This window comes from Pan paniscus, chromosome 8 (assembly GCF_029289425.2).
Source record: "Pan paniscus chromosome 8, NHGRI_mPanPan1-v2.0_pri, whole genome shotgun sequence".
Taxonomy (NCBI): domain Eukaryota; kingdom Metazoa; phylum Chordata; class Mammalia; order Primates; family Hominidae; genus Pan; species Pan paniscus.
In genome coordinates this window covers 113,884,428-113,905,957 of record NC_073257.2, presented here as the reverse complement: position 1 = coordinate 113,905,957, position 21,530 = coordinate 113,884,428, and the positions used below count along the sequence as shown (strand labels likewise).

Genomic DNA, 21,530 nt, shown 5'->3' with positions numbered 1-21,530 from the left:
TGAAATTCTGTGCAAACTAGCATGAGACAGTGTGCTGGGGAGAATAGCATTCTAGCCACCAGTACAATCAATCTCATGACCAATGGGGTAAGTTGTAACCTTTCCAGAAAGGTACCGAGGCACAGAGAGGTTGGGTACCCAACTAAGCACAGAGAAAGTGAAGAAGTTGTTGGACTTAAGCAATAAAAGTGATAGAAAAGATACCATGTAGTAAATGTGTAGTTCTTCCTCACTTCAAGTAATGTGTTCCATTTTAATCATTTCATCCAAAAAGACAAAAGAGCCCCCAAAAAAGGTCTAGGGAAGAGCAATGGAAAACGTTAAGTGTACCTGCAATCAAATAAAGGCAGGACCCTAGTAGAGTGATACTGTGAAGACTCACAGATTTTGTAATTCTGTCTTGTGGATGAAAAGTAGATTTCCTCCAGTTTTAAAAAGTGACCAGTACAACAGTGGTATAGTTTAAATAATCGGCCTCTGGTAAAATAGAAATTTTCACAACATAAGATCCTGGCTTTCTAGGCTGGCCAAGTCTCCTGAGATGAAGTGACTCAGATCCCAACTGTTTCCTAGAGCATGACATTTCTCAGAAATTAACACATTGTTTTTTATGTCTAATTAAGTTGTTCCTTTTCTCCCCACACTGCCCTTTTTCCTAAAGAGCTTTCCTTTGAATGTGATAATAATGTAAAAGAGGAAAACACACAGCTACCTGTACCAATTATTAAGCCTTTAGCATGTACCAGGTATTGTGCTAAGGATTTGATGTGTCTTACTTCATTTAAGCCTTTTAGCAACCCCAGGAGAAAAAATACAGGTTGACCATTTCTTATCTGAAAATCTGAAATTCAAAATGCCCCCAAATCTGAAACTTTTTGAATACCAACATGACACTCAAAGGAAATGCTCATTGGAGCATTTCAGATTTTTGGATTAGGGATGCTTAACAGCAAAGTGTAATGCACATATTCCAAAATGTTAAAAAAAAAATCCAAAATCCTAAGTACTTCTATCCCAAATGTTTGTTTGATTGATTGATCGAGACAGGGTCTCACTCTGTTACCCAGGCTGGAGTGGAAGGACGTGATCACAGCTCACTGCAGCCTTGACCTCCTGGACTCAAGTGATCCTCACACTTCATCCTTCCGAGTAGCTGGGACTACAGGCATGTGCCACTATGCCTGGCTAACTTTTTAAATTTTTTGTAGAGATAGGGTTTTGCCATGTTGCCCAAGCTGGTCTTGAACTCCTGGGCTCAAGTGATCCTCCCACCTTGGCCTACCAAAGTGTTAGGATTACAGGCATGAGCCACCGTGCCCAGCCCTAAAGCATTTTAGATGAGATACTCAATCTATATCCTCATTTTACAGATGAGGAAATAGAAACTTAGCTTTATGTGCCTAATTCGTCACAATTAATAAGCAGAAGAACTAGAATGCAAACGTTTGCTTGGAAATCAGATGACCCCAATTAAAACCTAAAACAGGCTGGGTGCAGTGGCTCACGCCTGTATTCCCAGCACTTTGGGAGGCCGAGACAGGCGGATCACCTGAGGTCAGGAGTTTGAGACCAGCCTGACCAACATGGAGAAACCCTGTCTCTACTAAAAATACAAAATTAGCTGGGCGTGGTGGCACATGCCTGTAATCCCAGCTACTCAGGAGGCTGAGGTAGGAGAATCACTTGAACCTGGGAGGCAGAGGTTGCGGTGAGCTGAGATCATGCCATTGCACTCCAGCCTGGGCAACAAGAGCAAAACTCCGTCTCAAAAAAAAAAAAAAAAATCCCAAAACCTTAAACTTTTGGGTGACTAGAACCTTCAAAAATTATGCCAAGAAATAGTGGTCTGCTCTTTCTAGTGTTACTCTCATCATGGCAGCATATCTAAGTCAGCTGATTTTGCTTGATTTTCTTTTCCAAGGACCCACTTGCCTGGGAGCTTCCTTGAGGTCTGTAGAATCAGCAGAATTTGACTGTTGGTTATAGGAAGAAATGTTGAGAGCCTTCCTTCTGTCAGATCAAGTAACAAATGGAGTGGGTTTTACCCCTTAAGTTGTGTTGCATTAAACCTTATAAACATTTGGGCTGTTAAGAAAGCAAAGCTGTCTCTTTCTCTGTTCCCAGTTGACATGCGAAAGATGCCCTCAGAAGCTTGGTTAAATAGGTCTGTGTGGGGAATGAGCCTTTCAGTTGGGTTTTCAAGTTTCTTAGTTATGAGTTTTTTTGGTAGCTGTAGAAACTGCCAGTCTGAGAACTATTGTTCCTTGCCTCTCTTGGATTAGAATTGGTGCCTGATTTATATGAAATTTTTCCTCACATCCCATAGGTGTAAGGAGAGGTCATTGGTTCTCATTCCCCTTGTAGGAGATGATCCAGTTGCTTTATGAGTTTAAATATATGACCATTTATGCTGCCCAACTGAGATTGGGTCTGGAAAAACCCAAGAACTCTTCCAGTGCTCTAAGTGATGGGACAATCATTAAATGCCAGTGTCCTGACCAGATTGTTGTTTGGGTAATTACATCCTTTTTTTCAGTTCTCCCTGCAGTGTTATTTGGGTATCAGATCTCCATAAATGACCTCTCTGGCTGTTAAGCAGCTGCCACTTTCCACCCCAAGGTGGCTTTGCTTTACGGGTGGGTGAATCAGTCCTTGCATATAGTTTGTGAAATGGTTAGGGAGCCTTTGGGATGAAAATGTAAGTTAGCAACTTATAAATATGTGCCTTATGGCAAGAAGCTTTTATGTTCCCCAAAAGACAGCTATCTGTATGGACTTAGTAAATTATTGGTAGGGTAGGACAAAATGAGTGTTGTGGAGCACTCACTTACTTTTTAGATGCAAGTAAGAGGGAAAGATCGTAGAAGTGATGGACATAGGGCCTGCACTGATTTAGCCTAATGGTAGAACAGAACTGAGGTGTGTATGTGTATTTGTGTGTACACTTGATGAATGCCCAGACACACTGAAAAATTAACTGGAAATGGGAGGAGTCAGCAGGCAATATGGATTGGGACTGTGTATCAGGAGCATCACTGTAGAGAGAGGGCCTTATGGAAGCATTTTTGTTAACACTTTAAAGATAGCTAACGGGCTTTCTTAACTAGGTCAGACTTACCTGGAGTCTCTTCTCTTATTTAACAGTCTGTGAATCCTTATATTGTGAAGCTGTCTATCGTGGATGATGAGGCCACACTCAATGTGAGTATCTGGATCCTTGTGTATTGTCTTACTTATTTGCATTCAATGGTATTACTTTCAGTGAAAGTACATTTAGAACAGAGAGCAGAGAGCTATTCTGTCAATTTCATCCGGTTATAGAGAGGGAATTAATATTTCTTTTTAGTGCGTCAGTGCTACCGTTTTACTGTCTTCTGACTTATTATCATGGAAGGAAGATTTGAGGGGACATTTGCTTGCTAATCATGATGAAGTGGTTATGTTTCATGTTATAGTGTGCTGAAGTTGATTATCCTACGATGTCAATAAATTACACATTCAAGAATAAGAAAGCTTAGATGACTAAATGATGGGAGATTCCTTCTTTTAGAACTAGCCAGATAGTATTTATAGCCTGACTTTGTGAAACTGAAACAGGGGGATGATCTGTATCTACTATATGTATCCTTGAAAGTTTGGGAAATAACATCTGATCTCTGAATATAGGGAGGAAGAAGATGACCAGGTGTCTTGCTTTATTCCCTTTCCATCGTACCCTATTCCTTCTTTCCAATTTCCTTTATGAAAAAAATGCACATGTGATTCATGCTGTGGCCTTAATTGATCTTTGTGTTATGCATCACAGGTTCTGGGGGAAAGTTGATAAGTCACTTTAACATTTATTGAGTGCTACTTGCCTTTACATTCCTGTGGCTTTAAAGAAAGTGGCTTATCTATGTGCACCTTCATTTAGCATGGACTCATTGTCACCTTGCTGTGACTGTTTTGGAGACATTTGAGGGCTTTTTGTTTGAAGATTCTAACTGGATCTTCTCTTTCAAAGTGAAAATGATCCCAGTGAAATTGTCAACAATCTGGGCTGGTCTGTTTCACCGCTTGATAATCCATTTTAATTGTACCTGGGAACATTAAGATAATTAGATACGAAAAGTCTTCCCAAAGAACTTCCTTTTGATGCTTTGACAGTGCCTCTCAGAATTTCTGTCCTTGTCGCCAACTTTCAGGCAGGACTTCTTGGGCTAATTAGTGTTCTTTCTGACCTTGTTCTAGCATCATCACCAACTCCCAAAGGCTACTGTCTTATTTCACCTGTGCTATCTTTTCCCTTCTAGGGAATGGGACTTGTAATTGCTCAGGCTTTATCTGAGTACAACAGGTAAGTCCACCTTTCCAGAATGGAAGGGGGTCTGATTTTCATTTGAATTGGTTGTTAGAGTTTTGTTAGAGTTCTTGGGTCAAATTCCCTTACCTAGTCTAAGAGTATTCAGATGTACAGCCCCTGGCAGATGTATTTGCTCTAGCTTTGCTTGATGGCCTTAGCAGGGATTGTTTTTAACACCAGGGGAAAAGTAGCCACCAGATTAGTGTCTCTTTAGGCAGTTAGGCACATTCCTTTGCAACTTTTGGTATTTTATTACAGAGCATTTTAACTAGTCTTCAGCCACAAGTGGGCACTTCCATTTAGTCCAGTGTATCATACAAGTATTTTCCATGTAAAAAAGGTTGTGGAGACTGCTTTTTTGTTATCTTAAAAAATATATAAAAGGAGAAAGTGTATTAGGTAGCCCTAGTTTGACAGATGTTTCTTATTTATTGGGAATGAACCTCAACTTCCCATCCCTGTTTCTCCTGGGGGCTCCCTTCATTGATGCTTGCTTTCCCTTTTGCTGGAAGGATCTGACATTAGTGAATGGAAACCAGAAGTATCCCTAATTCTGGCAAGGGCCAGGCAGGATCTTTCATGCTCCTCTCTAGACTTTTCTCACACACAATTGGGTATCAGAACTTCAAATCTGTCCCATCTCTGCAGAGAGTTTAGTTTACTGATTTCCTTCCTCCTCCTTTAAAAAGAAACAAGATTTTCAGTGTTGTAGCCCTAAAGTAATTTTACTGTCACACTTTTCAAGTAATAGATTGTTTGAAAAGTAACTGGATCAGCTATATGTTAGGGCACTTTTGCAGCCTGCTTTCTAAGTCTAAGTCTCTCCCAAAGTAGCCAGGCATTTTGGTACACACTACCTCAAGAGCAGACAGGTGACTCTTAGCTTGCAGGGATTGTCATGATGCTTGATTGTCATAATGCTTTAGTTTTCTGGAGTCAGAGAATTTTAAGAGTGCTCTGCCCTGATTACCCCAAATGTCAAGGACAAAGACATAATTGATAAACAATCCTAAAGTTGAATTTAGTTCTTTTTGTTTAGGCAGTATAAAGACAAGGAAGAAGAACACCAAAGTGGTTTTTTCTCTGCTTTAACAAATATGGTAAGTCCTGCTTTTTTTTTTTCTCCTGAAAAAAACAGAAACAGTGTGGTCTGCAGGGGTGGACAAATCGGGCTCCGAAGTTCAGATATTTGAAGTGATGGCATGAGACAAGAGAGAGGCTGCTCAGAGCAGATTTTCTTGGGGAGTGTATTTCCTTTACTGAGTTTCTTTCTTTTTTTTTTGAATCCCCACTTTTGATGTACCTTTAGTGAGATTCAAAACCAAGTGAGATGGGGAAAGGAGAGCTTTGGTTTCTCTGGCACTTAGTTTTTCCACATTAATTAATTAATTAATTAATTTTTTAAAGGCTAAAGAAAAGGTACACATTAAGCCAGAATTTGCTTCCTAAAGAGTTGGCTCCGTTTAGGCACTGACCTTGTGGAACACGGTATAGTAGGGTTTGGATCTGAGTGCTCTCCTGAATGCTCCTTTGCTGTCTGCCATGGCTGTTTGATCCTCATAGCTGGTCCTAGGGTTGAGCGATCGTGCAGTAGATCTGTGCCACTCTTCTAATAGCTTAGGGTTTGGGCTTAGAGGTCTGAATTTTAGGGAAGTTATTGGTCCAGCTGGCAAGACTCCAGGGCAAGGTTTCTTGGCATTTGGTACCAGATAATCTGGGACTGATTTTGAAGAGATAAATCTAGGAGATTCTAGAATCTAGGCAGATTCAGAAAGTCTGTCTTCTGGGCATTATTATCCAAGTATTCAGCTCTAGGGCAAGACAATTTTTTGGTTAGTTGCAAGAAGTAGTTGCCCCCTCTCCTCCTCCACTTCTGCAATTCTTTTTCCCCCACTGCTTACGAATTGTTCCTTCTGCCTTCTCAGCCTGTTCTCAGGAAGGGGCCTGATAAACTCTTTAACTCCAAAATGTAAATGAGTGAAGTCTCTCAGGGGCTAGAGAAGTATGAGTTTTGTACTGGTGTTTGATTAAATGAATTAGATACAATTATACTGCTCCCAGATAGCTCTGCCTTTCAGTCAAGTTTTCAGAAAGTTTTGTACCAAACACATGAAGCTCTAGGAGCATAGGTTTGTGTATAGTTTCAAGCATAATTAAGGAGGTGGAAGAGGTATTTTTTAGTGGGGGTAGGCATCTTAGTGCTTCTGTTATCATACACATTAGAGGCAGCCTACTCCATGTACTTATTCACTTGCTCTGACTAGGACACAAACTAAAGTTTTTGTTATCTGAAAAATGGAGAGTGGATCTCATATAGACAGCTTTGGTCTGAAACCTGAATATTGTTCCCAAAGATAGCTTTATGTTGGTTGAAGTCAGCCTGCTTCCTGTGAAGTTTTTCCTAAGTTAGTTTCTGACTTCAAATAAGCAACTTCTAGGAAAGATACAGAGTGATGAAGATGTGTAGGTTAATTGTCAGAGGGACTAAACTTACACACTGAAAAGGAGAGTTGGACAAAAGTACTAGGCTTTTTCTTTAAAGCGAGGTGATTTAGTAGGCAAGATGATTTACTAGGCAAGATGATTTAGTAGGATTCTCATTATTTCATTTATTACTTATGAGTCTTTTAAGATTTTCAAAGTGGGCTGGTTTTGGTGTGTGTGACTTATGGCCCAGAGTTCCAAGTTCTACCCAGGTGGAAGCAGCTTGTTTTCTTCACTGATAAAAGGCTTCCTAGGCATAAAGCTCCTCTCATATCCTCCTGCTATAAGTTTGCAATTCCCCTTTTCTTCCACAGGTGGGCAGCATGTTCATAGCAGATGCCCATGAGAAAATCTCAGTACAGTAAGTGCCTGACATTCTTGTGCAGTGACTTGGACTTTAGTGTGGGCTGTCCTGCTGGATATGAGAGTGTGCAGTGTTACCTCTGCTAATCTTTTACAGAATCATACTTTTTTGGTGATTTTCAAATGTTTCATGGGTTTTGAACATTAATGGACCCTTAGAAATTTCTGCTTTTCATATGTATTGAGCGACAATAAGCTGAACAACTGTTGCCAGACTATCTCTGCAATGAAACAAAAGAGGGATGGGTGTCTGAGCCAGTTGAGGACTTAACTGGGTTGAGGTGGAAAAACAGAGGGAAGATAATGAAGTAGATGAGAACTGGTCCTAAGGAATTAAAGTGAAGGCCCTGACTCCTGCCTATACACTTTTGCATACGCCCAAATGGCAAGTAAAGGGGAACTTTAGAAATGCAAAGGAATTGATAATGAGGCGCTGGGGTGCAATCCAATCTTATCTTCATGGTTATACTGTTTTAACTCCCCCCACTATAAAAACCGCTCCAATTTGTTCTCTTTTTCTTTAGAACCAATGAGGCCATTCTTCTGGCACTTTATGAAGCTGTTCATTTAAATCGCAACTTCATCACAGTATTAGCTCAGGTTGGTCACATTAAAAATCCCAGTGTTTTTTTCTCTCTAAATTTCATACCGATTAATTCCATTGAAAAGCCTATCTGGCTGTACTTGTTTAAACCCTGCTTTGCATTGGTAAGTGGTAGTAACAAGGAGTTGAATCAGTTGCCTTTGTTTCCTGCTGTCCTCAAATATGTATGTTTCCATTGGTGCTGAAATGGGTCTAATAACGTGCAAAGTTAGTTTTTTTGGCCAATTTATTGATCCTGTTAACCCAAATGAATTGTCATGACTTCATTTTGCTCGCTAGAAATCCCTGGTATTATCCGCTATGTGGATTTTTATATTGGGCTTTCTGCTTTCCACACCACTGTGGAATTACAACTGGAGATAAAATAGGCCAAGCCACTCATCTTATTATCTCACCAATTTCCAGAGGAAAAAAGTAAAAAATATCCTGGCCAGGTTAAGGTTAGCTGTTAACAGATAACGTGGTTTACATACATTGAAAGGAAGTCATAGAATACTGAGCGCTGGGCCCTGCGCTGTGGCTCACGCCTGTAATCCCAGCACTTTGGGAGGCTGAGGTGGGCGGATCACAAGGTCAGGAGATCAAGACCATCCTGGCTAACACGGTGAAACCCTGTCTCTACTAAAAATAAAAAAAAAATAAAAAAAAAATAGCTGGGCGTGGTGGTGGACGCCCGTAGTCCCAGCTACTTGGGAGGCTGAGGCAGGAGAATGACGTGAACCCGGGAGGCGGAGCTTGCAGTGAGCCGAAGTCGCGCTATTGCACTCCAGCCTGGGTGACAGAGCGAGACTCTGTCTCAAAAAAAAAAATAAAATAAAAACAAAACATAACAAAATAAAACAAAATAAAAAAACAAACAAAAATACCCCCAGAATACTGAGCGATGGGTCACATGCCTGAGGGATAGCCACAGTAATTGGCATAGAAGAGGACTAAAGTAGACCAAGAACTCAAGAGCTGTCCATGAAAGCCATTTTAAAAAATTGATAAAGTGTTTTTATCTTAAAGCCAGACTGTTTAAAATATGTATGTAGGGTTATTTTAAGGGAAAGTTTGCTTATGCTTTTTCTCAAAGGGTAGATGTATATGGAATCTATTGATTTGAATTTTAACACAAAAATAAGGTCATGCTTAAAAAGCATCATGCTGGTTTGAGATCTGCTTCATAGAACACTTAAGAGTTTTCATGACTGATAACATAGAGACTTTAGTTATTATTTTCACTCGTTTCTTATCTGATCTCCAGATCCTATAACTGATTTTAAAGGAAGAGGTGAGGAAGGTAAAGTGCTGGTAAAGCTGTTAGGGAAGAAAAGGGAAGTTAAAAACAGCTGTCACTCAGCTTAATTCTCAAGAGCTGATGTGGGAGGGATGGCTAAGAAAGGTTAGGGACAGAAGAGTCATCTGTTTTGGTCCCTACTGGGTGTCTCACTATGTCTTTGCCTCCCAATGAAGGCACACACACTTTTGTTTGTTGTGGAACAGGAAGGCCGCCATCTGAATAGCTCTTTTGCTTTTTTTTTTTTTTTTTTTTTTGGAGATGGAGTCTCGCTCTGTCACCCAGGCTGGAGTGCAGTGGCACGATCTCTGCTCACTGCAAGCTCTGCCTCCCGGGTTCACGCCATTCTCCTGCCTCAGCCTCCCGAGTAGCTGGGACTACAGGTGCCTGCCACCACACCTGGCTAATTTTTTTGTTGTTGTTTATTTTTAGTAGAGACAGAGTTTCACCGTGTTAGCCAGGATGGTCTTGATCTCCTGACCTCATGGTCCACCTGCCTCGGCCTCCCAAAAGTGCTGGGATTACTGGTGTGAGCCACTGCACCCGGCTGAATAGCTCTTTTTATAGTACCTGGTATCCCCTTGACTCATCTACATCTGCTAGTCAATTATGTGGTTATCAGAACAGCCTATTGATGTGTTTTAGGTTGATCTGATGAGATCCCGGGTCTGGATGGGATTGCAAATGTTCTCTGCTCTCTTGTAGAATAATCCTGTATATTTGTTGACCCCAGTTTTTTTTTTTTTTTTAAATGTCTGTGGTGCCACAGAAAAACTTATGTAATGGGAACCTAGTTGCTTAAGATAAATTAGCACACAGAGCTTATTAGAGATTAGCAAGCATCAGTCGTAATCAAGTACTCATGAGAGCGAAATACAGAAGTAGTCCCTTCTCAGCTTTTTTTTTCTTTTTTTTGTTTTTTTTTTTTGAGATAGAGTCTTGCTCTGTCACCAGGCTGGAGTGCAGTGGCGTGATATCACCTCACTGCAACCTCCGCCTCCTGGGTTCAAGTGATTCTCCTGCCTCAGCCTTCCGAGTAGTTGGGACTACAGGCATGCACCACCATGCCCGGCTAATTTTTTGTATTTTAGTAGAGACGGGGTTTCACCGTGTTGGCCAGGATGGTCTCGATCTCCTGACCTTGTGATCTGCCCAGGCCTCCCTAAGTGCTGGGATTATGGGTGTGATCCACTGTGCCCAGCCTCAGTGAGCTTTCTAATTATGAGACTAGGGGCACAGTGGCATGCATCTGTAGTCCTACGTACTCAGGAGGCTGAGGCAGGAGAGTGCTCGAGCCTAGGATTTCGAGACCAGTTTGGACAACATAGCAAGATGCTGTCTCAAAAAAAAAAAATTATAAGGTCCAGAATACCAGTCCTTATTGGTATTAGGCACTTGATACTCAGGGAGAACTGGATTTTCTGTTTTCTTACACATCTGTGTATCTTTTTCAGAGCCATCCAGAAATGGGCTTGGTGACGACCCCTGTCAGTCCTGCTCCTACAACCCCAGTCACACCACTTGGGACCACACCGCCTTCCTCTGATGGTGAGCCCACCACCACTTTGTTTTTCTTGGTTAATATGATCTTAGATCTCTCAGAGTGAGCATAGCTGTGTTCAACAAAGAACCTACGTAGTTGTTAATTTTTCCCACTAAATTTGTCTGTAGTACTATCCTTCAGGCCTCCTAAATTTCCAAAGAAAACTTTGGAAAAAGACAGTCCAGTGATTTTCTCTGTAAAAGAAGCTTACATAACTCTAGCTTTTCCTCCTCGGGGAGTAGTTGTAGAGGCATGGAGTGCTAGACCCGCAAGGTCAGTAATGCCTGTCCTGCCACACTCTCAGAGTCCTTGTGAGGCTCAGATGAGATATTTTGTGAAAAATGTCACCTTGTGATTATAAAGCACTGAAATGAATGTAAAATAGTAATGTTATCTGATGTTACCATTTGATCAATGAGGGAATTAAGGCCAGAGAAATGAAGCAGTTTGCCTAAGATTAGTGAGAGTAGAGACTGAGAACCCAAACATGTAAGCAGGATCTTGTCTATTTTGTTTACTACTATATGCCTAGCATAGTGCCCAGCATGGTACTTGCTTAATAAATATTTGTTGAATAAATGAATGAGAATGTGAACCTGGCACTCACTCACTGTTATGTGTCTATCAGCCACTCCCAGTTGGAAAGGACAGGCTTTGAGTGTATTATAATTGGGAGTTTGGTGGATATGTAAGATTTATCTCCCTCAAGACAACAACGGTGAAAATTTCCCCTTCATAAATCTTATGGCTGGAACCTAAGAAAAAGGCAACAGAAAAGAAATTATGAATTTTTGCCAAAAATTTTGAGGTCTATTATAGGCTGAGTGTGTTTGGTGGAATATTGTAACCTAAAAACAATGTATGTTAATATTTGATGTTGTAGCTCAAAGATTGACCTTGTTTTGGTAAAGAAGTACAGACAATCCAACTTTGATACTTTCTTTTTGCCTCCCCACTGTTTGTACGTGAAATGACCTTCTTTATTCTTTCTCTCCTTTAAGTTTTCATATACCACCCGTGGCAGTAACATTTCCAGGCAGTATAAACAGTACAGAACTATGACAGGGAGGTGCCATTGTTAGTCATATGTATGGTAGCAAATTGGATCTGTTTAGAATTGAAAGCCAAATCCCAAAATATCTTTTTTTTTTTTTTTTTTTTGAGACAGAGTCTCGCTGTCATTTAGGCTAGAGTGTGGTAGTGTGATCTCGGCTCACTGCAACCTCTGCCTCCCAGATTCAGGCGATTCTCATGCCTCAGCCTTCTGAGTAGCTGAGATTACAGGCATGTACCACAATGCCCGGCTAATTTTTGTATGTTTATTTTTATTTATTTATTTGTTTTTGAGACGGAGTCTCGCACTGTTGCCCAGGTTGGAGTGCAGGGGTGCAATCTCACCGCAACCTCCACCTCCCAGGTTCAAGTGATTCTCCTGCCTCAGCCTCCCTGGGACTACAGGTGTGTGCCACCATGCCCGGCTAATTTTTTGTATTTTTAGTAGAGATGGGGTTTCACAGTGTTAGCCAGGATGATCTCGATCTCCTGACCTCGTGATCCGCCTGCCTTGGCCTCCCAAAGTGCTGGGATTACAGGCGTGAGCCACCACGCCTGGCCAATTTTTGTATTTTTAGTAGAGATGGGGTTTCACCGTATTGGCCAGGCTGGTCTCGAACTCCTGACCTCAGGTGATCCGCCTGCCTCGGGCTCCCAAAGTGCTGGGATTACACCCATGAGCCACCATGCCCAGCCCCAAAATATCTTACTGAGAAGGAGCAAGTAGTAAGGATTGCCTACTTGTCTCTGTTTATTCAGGCCACAGAATAACCCAATGGAAATACAGTACTTTCTCTTTAAGAATGAAGCCTGCCCGGTTACCATGGATATCAAAAGCCATATATATATGTGTGTGTGTGTGTGTGTGTGTGTGTGTGTGTGTATATATATATACATACATATATATATATATATATATATATATATATATCAGTTCCATGTGATGTTGGGGTTTGGATGCTTCAGAGAACTGCCTTTCAAACTGTTCATTGTGAACACTTCCACCCACACACTTGATTATGCAATGGTAGGATTTGTGCTTACTTACCTACAACCAGTGAGCTTTTATTTTTTCTAGTGGGAAGATCAAGTCAGCCCACTTTCAAATGACTGTCTCCCTTGACAAAAGCTGCTGGGAAGAATTATGAAGCCAAAGATCAAGGAATGACTCTTCCTTAGGAAGAAGATTTTAATTTGTGAGGGATTTTATTCTGTCTCTGTTCTATTTGTTCTTTTCCCTGTCTCCTAACTCATTTCCTTCTGTAGGGTTCCTAAGTATTACAACCTTGTTTTTAATTTTTAGATCTTAATTATAGTGGTGTTCAGTAGCCCACTTATATTTAAAGGTATGTCACCAGAGCCATATTTTTAAAAGCCGGCAGTTTAGCTATAACATTTGTTCTCAGCTCAGACTTGACATTTGACAACTCAGCCTTGGCATGAGAGGACTTTCTGGTAAACTAAAAATACATATACTTCTATATTTCTACATATTATATAAGATAGTTTTCCAGTTATTGCTGTGTATGAGCAGGAAAAAAGCCCCACTTACCAGTTAGGTGCCTCCTTGTATTGGACAAAGGGATGATTACAGGTTCTGAGCTTCAAAACAGGCTGTGGTTTGAAATGACAGTCTTGGGTCATTAACCCATAACATGAATTAAAACCTTTTAGTATTTCAACATAAAAATATATTTGTCTTATATTAGCTCTTGGAGGCCTAACTGGGAAAATAGCCAGGGGTTGGGCATGCTGATTTCTTTTCATAAGGCTTTTTGTTGTGCTTGCTGTTTATTATGAGTTCATAAAATGCAAATGTTTCTCACTGTTAATAAACGTTCTCTGCATATGTCGTAATAACTCCAGAGGGATCTGTTATGGTTATGAATACATATTATGAGTAATATCCCAAAGTCAACTGAGTCTTCATGGCTGAAAATGTAGCAGAAAGCCATAGATTCTCTAGCTTTTTTGGGCCATTATAAGACTCCTTTTAACTTATATATTGTGTCTTAGGCAGTGTAAAAGCACTTAACAAGAGGTCTGAGTCTAATTTAAAGTCTTAGAATTTTGGGAAGCCTACATTAAGACTGTGTTCTGGGCCGGGCACAGTGGCTCATGCCTTAATCCCAGCACTTTGGGAGGCCCGAGGTGGGTGGATTGCTTGAGGTCAGGAGTTCAAGACCAGCCTGGCCAACATGGTGAAACCCTGTTTCTACTAAAATACAAAAATTAGCTGGGCATGGTGGTGGGTGCCTGTAATCCAAGCTATTTGGGAGGCGGAGGCAGGAGAATTGCTTGAACCCAGGAGACGGAGGTTGCAGTGAGCTGAGATGGCACCACTGCACTCTAGCTTGGGCAACAGAGCGAGACTCTGTCTCAAAAAAAAAGAAAATACTGTGTTCTGTATGGGTCAGCCCTGGTCATTAGAGACCAATTATCTGTCATTGTTCATTGGGACTGTGGCTCAGAGAACTGGGTGGGGGATTTCTCTTAGAAACATCAGCTAGGTATGTAAAACTCAGTTCCCAGGCTGTTCCAATCAGTAATGTTCATCTGTTTTTATTTATTTATTTATTTATTTATTTATTTATTTATTTATTTATGACAGAGTCTCGCTGTGTCACCCAGGCTGGAGTGCAGTGGCGCCATCTCGGCTCACTACAACCTCCGCCTCCCGGTTTCAAGCAATTCTCCTGCCTCAGCTTCCCTAGTAGGTGGGATTATAGGCACCGACCACCATGCCCAGCTAATTTTTGTATTTTTAGTAGAGATGGGGTTTCACCATGTTGGCCAGGCTGACCTCGAACTCCTGACCTTAGGTGATGTGCCCAACTCGGGCTCCCAAAGTGCTGGGATTACAGGCGTGAGCCACTGCGCTTGACCTGTTCATCTGTTTTCAGTCTACTATTACTTTCAGTTCCCTTAAGCGGGGAAGGGAAGTCTGCCACTTAATAGTGGTAGAATTTGAATATAGTTCTGCCTTAACATTTTCCCCTCTCTATCATGGGTACGTCCAGCCTAAAGACTTGTTCTCAAAATTCAGCAAGATTTCTCCTTGTTAGGGAGGAATCTTCACTGATTTCAAGCAGGAGACCCATCAAAGTAAAACTCATTTATATTCAATACAGATCTTTCCTTCAGGTAGAAATCAAAGTTCCTTTAAGAAGGGCCTTAAACTCTTTGGGGATACTTGGGGCAGGAAGTGGAATCAACATACCCTTCCCAGGATGTTGGGAGAAAAAGCACCGTTCTTGGAGACTGGCCCTAGATAGGAGAGCAGGTCACTGGGCTTAATTTGGGGAATAGGAAGGGGGCTCTACAGGCTTAGGAAGAGTAGATAAAAGTTTTGTGATGAGCACTTGGTCCTCCCTCTGTTGTGGAAAAAGCTTATTTAGTGATTTTTTTGCCTGCTGGCAAATTGGCTATGTGGGTAGAAGTGTTAGATGGAATATGTTGCAGGCTAAGTGCATTTTATCTGTTCTATTCCAGTTATAAGTTCTGTGGAACTCCCACTGGATGCAGATGTACAGACCAGTAATCTACTGATAACCTTTTTAAAGTATAGCTCAATTGTCATGCAGGACACCAAAGGTAAGCCATAGCTATTTTGGGGGCTCAGGAAGTCAAAGGTGTGGCAGGCAGCTAGCATCAAAGAGCAACATTAATATTTTGAAGCTTTGACAAGATGAACTATTGGGGCCTTGTGTACATGGTCTTCATTGCTGGAAAATAGTGATGTCTCACCTAATTGCTAGATGGCAATTAGGTGGTGTTGGGAAAACCTGAAGCTGGAGGGGAGTACTCAAAAATAGAACAGGAAAAAAATTGGTCTCTTTGAAAACTAGCAAATCTTCTTAGCAGATCTTGGTAAGTAGATGCAGACTCTTATGTGTGGGAAGTGGAGGGATTAGCACGCTTCAGGGAATTCCCTTTTGAGGACAGGAACTGAAAGCATCAGCTCGTGGTGAGAATTAGAGGACTGTCGTACACAGTACAGTAGGAAGAGGTGAGATTCAGAGGGACTCTGTTCTTGAACACTTAAAATAGAAGTGTCAATACCCATCCTAGAAATGCAAGAGTGGAAGTGGGAGAGGATTGAGTGTTGGAAAAGTTTGAGGTTTTGTTGTGTAATTTCCTGTTTTTCCTCTGTTTATGATTTTGCCATGGCCTTTTACTTGGTGGTAGAGTAGTGGAGTAGGTGTCCTAGGATTGAGAAGGGGTTAGAAGGAGACACAGCAAATTCTATCCAGTATATATCTTAGTTTTGTTTTTTTTCCCCTACTTAGCATTTTTCTTTATACAGGATTTATGTGAGTGTTCACAATTTTTATGTTTTGTTTTTATTGTGGTAAAGTATATATAACAAAATTTACCATCTTAACCATATTTAAATGTACTATTTAGTTGCATTACCTACTTCCATGTTTTTGTACAACCATCATCACTGGCTGGGTACGGTGGCTCATGCCTGTAATCCCAGCCCTTTGGGAGGCTGAGGCGGGAGGATCACTTGAGGCCAGGAGTTCAAGACCAGCCTGGCCAACATGGTGAAACCTTGTCTGTACTAAAAATACAAAAATTAGCTGGCTGTGGTGGCATGTGCCTGTAATCCCAGCTACTCGAGAGGCTGATACAGGAGAATTGCTTGAACCCGGGAGGTGGAGGTTGTAGAGAGTTGAGATCGCGCCACTGTACCCCAGCTTGCATGACAGAGTGAGACTCCATCTCAAAAAAAAAAAAAACAACAAAACTATCATCACCATCCATCTCTAGAACTTTTTCTTTTTCTTTTTTTTGAAGGCAGGGTCTCAGTCTGTCACCCAGGCTGGAATGCAGTAGTGTGGTTTCAGCTCACTGCAGCCTTGACTTCCTGGGCTCAGGTGATTCTCCCACCTCAGGCTCCTGAGTAGCTGGCACTACAGGTGTGCACCATTATACCTGGATAATATTTTTTTTGTGTGTGTATTTTTTGTAGATATGGGGTTTCGCCATGTTGCCCAGGCTGGTCTTGAACTCCTGGGCTCAAGTGATCTGCCCGCCTTGGCCTCCCAAAGTACTGGGATTACAGGTGTGAGCCACCGCACCTGGCCTCAGAACTTTTTCATCTTACAAAATGGAAACTCTATACCCATTAAACACTAATACCCCATTCTCCTCTTGCCCCAAGGCCTGACAGCACCCATTCTGCTTTCTGCCTCTATAAATTTGACTCTCTAGGAACCTGATATAAGTGGAATATATCCCAGTTTTAGGGTTGCCTGGAAGTAAGCCTTTGATTTCATGGTGACACTGAGCTAGCATTTTTTCTTCCATTTTTTGTAATGAAAAAATTCTAGTATACAGAAGTTGAAAATAATTGTGAAGTGATTTACCTATATACTCATGAACATTTTACCATACTTGGTTTGCACTTAAATTTCTTTCTGTGTGTTGTTGTTGTTATTTTGGCTGAATCATTTTATTTTATTTTATTTTTTATTTTTTTGAGACAGAGTCTTGCTCTGTTGCCTAGGCTAGAGTGCAATTGCAACCAAGGCTCACTGCAACCTCCGCCTCCTAGGTTCAAGCCATTCTCCTGCCTTAGCTTCTGGAGTAGCTGGGACTACAGGCATGTGGCACAACACCTGGCTAATTTTTGTATTTTTAGTAGAGACGGGGTTTCATTGTGTTGACCAGGCTGGTCTCAAACCCCTGACCTTGTGATCCGCCCACCTCAGCCTCCCAAAGTGCCGGGATTACGGGTATGAGCCACCACGCCCGGCCTGGCTGAATCATTTTAAATGAAGTTGCAGACATCATGACTCTGCTTTACACATAAATATTTTAACATGTATCACCTAAAGTTAAGGACATTTTCCTAGATATCCAGAATACCATTATTATATCTAAGAAAGTCAACAATAATTCTGTAGTATCATGTAATATTTAGTCCCTATTTCAGTATCCCCATTTGTCCCCAAAATGCTTGCTTTTTTGGGACACAAAGCTAGCATTTTAATGAACATTTTTATTAGCATTTCTTTTGGTACCTACAGATTGATCCAGTGGGCTTCTCCTATTTAAAAGGATTTTTTGGCTGGGCGCTGTGGCTCACACCTGTAATTCCAGCACTTTGGGAGGCCTAGGTGGGAGGATCACCTGAGGTCAGGACTTTGAGACCAGCCTGGCCAACATGGTGAAACCCTGTCTCTACTAAAAATACAAAAATCAGCCAAGCATGGTGGTGGGTGCCTGTAATCTCAGCTGCTTGGGAGGTTGAGGCATAAGAATCGCTTGAATGCGGGAGGAGGAGGTTGCAGTGAGCCAAAATCATGCCACTGCACTCTAGCCTGGGCAACAAGGGCAAAACTCTGTTTCAAAAAAAAAAAAAGGATTTTTTTTCCTAATTACAAAAATAATTGAAATATTCTTATTAAAAATTAAAACATTCTAGCAATAGTTAACTTAGAAAGTGAAAGTTCTTTGTAATTTAAACTCTCCAGAGTTAATCACTCTTAACAATTTGGCATAGATTCTTCCTTTTTAAGACTTCTTTATAAGAATCTTTAAATCCTTTTTAGGAACTAACTGTCCAGTAGTTTACATTTGGGTTCTTAAATTATGGTCCACAGATGAACTTCAGATTCCTAAATAACAAAAAAACCATTTCCACTTTAGAAGCAAAATTGCTGAAATAGTATGGTTTTTGCCACTTTACTTTCTGTGAGGAGAGATTAATGCCTTGTAGGTGGTTTAAGTTTCCCTTAGGCATTAAGTATACTCTAGAAGTCTCTTATTTGCCAAGTGAGGTAGGTAGGTTTCTGGTTGGAGAGTTTTCAGAAGTCTAAGAATGGAGCTGAAAGGCAAGAACTGCATAGGAGGAGAAGACCAGGATTCGGAGACTTTTAGAGTGAGAAAGAAACATTGGTAGACAGAGACAGGAGAGCTAAAAGATAAGTATGGGAAATGAAGAATTGCCAGAGCAGAAAGGAGCCTGGGTGGGCAGAGTCTAAGATATGTTACACTCAGACATATTGTATTAGCTCTTGGAGATTTCTGCCTTGCAAACTTAGACTTTTTTCTTCCTTTATGTTTTGCAAGTGTTCTCTTTCAAGAGAGAGAGAGCTATATCAGGGATGAGATAGATTTAAGTAGTCCATGTCACTAACTCCTAACATAAAACAGTCCATTGGTTGCTGCAGAGATAGCTGAACCTCTGAGACTTGGCAAGAGAGATCTGGTAAGCAAGGATAACCAGACTTGTGTGTCACTTTCTTGAAGCCATTGCTTCTTTATGGAAATGGTAACCTCTTCCTTTCTCTAGAAGTATTGCAGCAACCACAGAATAGAGACACTGCATGGATGTGACCTAGAAAATGAACTTTTAGCTTTGCCTGATATAACACAGTGAACTGAGGCCCTTGGAACTCATTTTTAGCTTTAGTGATTATATAAGCTTCTTTGTCTTGGTCACTTGCCATCCATAAAATGGAAGGCAAAATTAAAGGCTGATTAATTGCAGAATGAGTGGTCTTGGCCAACAGGCAACCTAAATATGGCAAAGGGCAAGGTTAGGAATGAAGAGTTAATTTCAAAAATGACTCCTTGTGTGGCTTTATTGGCCCAGCTTTCTTCCTGCCTCAGCCCCTGCTGCATGCCTTGGCTAACAGCATCTCATTATGTTTTTAGCAGCAATAGAAGCAACTTTTTCTTGGCTCTGTTTCCACCACCCCCATGAGGATATTATCTTTTTCCTTTTTCTTATATATTTATCCTTTAAACCCAAAAAGATACTTTTAATAGATATGTATAATAAGGTATAAAGTTTATAATAACTATAATAAATAGCATAACTTATAAAGTATAATAATAAAATGAACATATGTCAACCTACCACCCAACTTAAATAAAACAACATTAATGTTGTTGAAGCTACCTGTGTGTCCCCCCCCAATCACTTCTCTCCTCTCCATTCTCCAGAATTTTTTTTTTTTTTTTTTTTTTTTTTTTTGAGACGGAGTCTTGCTCTGTCGCCAGGCTGGAATGCAGTGGCACGATCTCAGCTCACTGCAACCTCTGCCTCCCGGGTTCAAGCGATTCCCCTGCCTCAGCCTCCTGAGTAGCTGGGATTACAGGCTTGCGCCACCATGCCCAGCTAATTTTTTATATTTTAGTAGAGATGGGGTTTCACCATGTTGGCCAGGATGGTCTCGATCTCCTGACCTTGTGATCCACCCGCCTCGGCCTCCCAAAGTGCTGGGATTACAGGCATGAGCCACCACGCGTGGCCTAGAATTTTGTATTTATCATTCCTTTGGTTTTGTTTGTTTGTTTGAGACAGAGTCTCACTCTGTCACCCAGGCTGGAGTGCAGTGGCATGATCTTCTCGGCTCACTGCAACCTCTGCCTTGTGGATTCAAGCGATTCTCTTGCCTCAGCCTCCTGAGTAGCTGGGATTACAGGTGCATGCCACCACGCCTGGCTGATTTTTGTATCTTTAGTAGAGATGGGGTTTCACCATGTTGGCCAAGCTTGTCTCCAACTCCTGACCTCGGGTGATCATCCCACCTCAGCCTCCCGAAGTGCTGGGATTACAGGTGTGAGCCACCGAGCCCAGCCCCTATTCCCTTGGGTTTTCCCCTGCTTTTAAAGCCTTTATTACTTGGGATTTTTCTGACTTTGGTGGTGTCACCTTAAAGAAGCTTCTGCTCAACCTTTACAATAGATACTAGGCAAAAAATTGTAAAAACCATGTATATCTATGCATAGACTTAAAGTTGATTCACCAAAGTCTTAACAGTTATAACATTTGGGTGGTATGATTAAATTTGATTTTCATTGTTTTGTGTGTATATGCTTTTTTTGAGTTTAAAAGACTGTCTATAATGAAATAAGCTTAGTTTTGTATTCGTAAACACTTTAGTTTTAAAATTAAAAAAAATTTTAAGTGGAGAGATAGCTGCAGGCTTTTCTGTGGGAGTTGCGTATCAGTTTGTGGGAGGATAGTGCCATAGAAACTGTGGCTAAAGGTGGGTAGAAGAGTTGTGAATCTAGTTTTCTGGAGGCAAGGGCATTACTCTTTGGCTATGTCGGGGCTTTGATGAAGCTACAGGGAGTGTCAGATAGGGATTGTCACCATTACTCTTTTTGCATTGCCTATCTCTGAGGAGACGTGAGTATATTTGTGGATTGTAATCCCCATTATGCCATCTAATTGTCAAGTTTTAATGGATAGATCCCATTTTTGAGAAAGAAGCAGGTCAATGTCAGGGTAAATAGTAATAGCTAACTTCTACAGCACTCTAATCCATTAAGAGGTCTTCTCTCTAGATTGGACTTCATTCTGGGTCCTGTTGAAGCTAATTTGAAAATCATGAGCCATTTGTCTGTTTTGGCTATGCTGGCATGATCCTCTTCTTACTTCCTTTTCACTCCTTCACCCACAGAGTTTCTGGAAAGTAACATAAGCTTGATGGGTTCTCGTACTTGGCAGTAATGGATTAGTTCTTTTTTGTCCTTTTGTGTGTGGGCTTAGAGCCCTGCTACTGAGGTTGTCTTCTTCTTTTTTAATAACTAGAATGTGAGTTGTGAGAGACCAGGGACCTTTGTCTGTTTTATTCAGTGCTATATCTCTAGTGCCTTGCACAGTGCCTGCCACATAGTAGTGCTAAGTAAATATTTGTTGAATGAGTAACTTTGACAGGAAGAAAAATGATCAAGAGTTCACAGCTTTCTAGGGCATAAGTATACAATTGCAAGGAGAAGCGTGGGCTGGACCCTAGTCTCCAGTTAATTTCTTTTTGATTTCATTGCCAGTTTGCTATGAGCAGTCATGAAATCTTTCTAGATTTTGTGGTAGGTGGTGCTTAGAGCTGGCAGA

The 21,530-nt window shown here is 41.1% G+C and overlaps 1 protein-coding gene across 15 annotated transcripts in view; it reads left to right on the top strand.

Annotated features, from left to right (window-relative positions):
- Positions 1-21,530, top strand: part of ARMH3 (armadillo like helical domain containing 3) — a 212,796-nt gene that overhangs the window by 39,139 nt on the left and 152,127 nt on the right. For 6 of the 15 annotated variants that reach the window (XR_010113275.1, XM_063607863.1, XM_034931349.3 and 3 more), the window contains 8 exons: positions 2,365-2,514; positions 3,145-3,201; positions 4,293-4,336; positions 5,382-5,442; positions 7,141-7,187; positions 7,714-7,789; positions 10,527-10,620; positions 15,161-15,262. Coding sequence is in view for 14 of the 15 variants with exons in the window: in XM_063607863.1 (XP_063463933.1) it covers positions 2,365-2,514; positions 3,145-3,201; positions 4,293-4,336; positions 5,382-5,442; positions 7,141-7,187; positions 7,714-7,789; positions 10,527-10,620; positions 15,161-15,262 (631 nt within the window). In the remaining variant the exon portion in view is untranslated. The remainder of the gene's footprint in view (positions 1-2,364; positions 2,515-3,144; positions 3,202-4,292; positions 4,337-5,381; positions 5,443-7,140; positions 7,188-7,713; positions 7,790-10,526; positions 10,621-15,160; positions 15,263-21,530) is intronic. The other 9 variants (XM_055093311.2, XM_003825509.6, XM_063607865.1 and 6 more) reach the window with 3 other exon arrangements.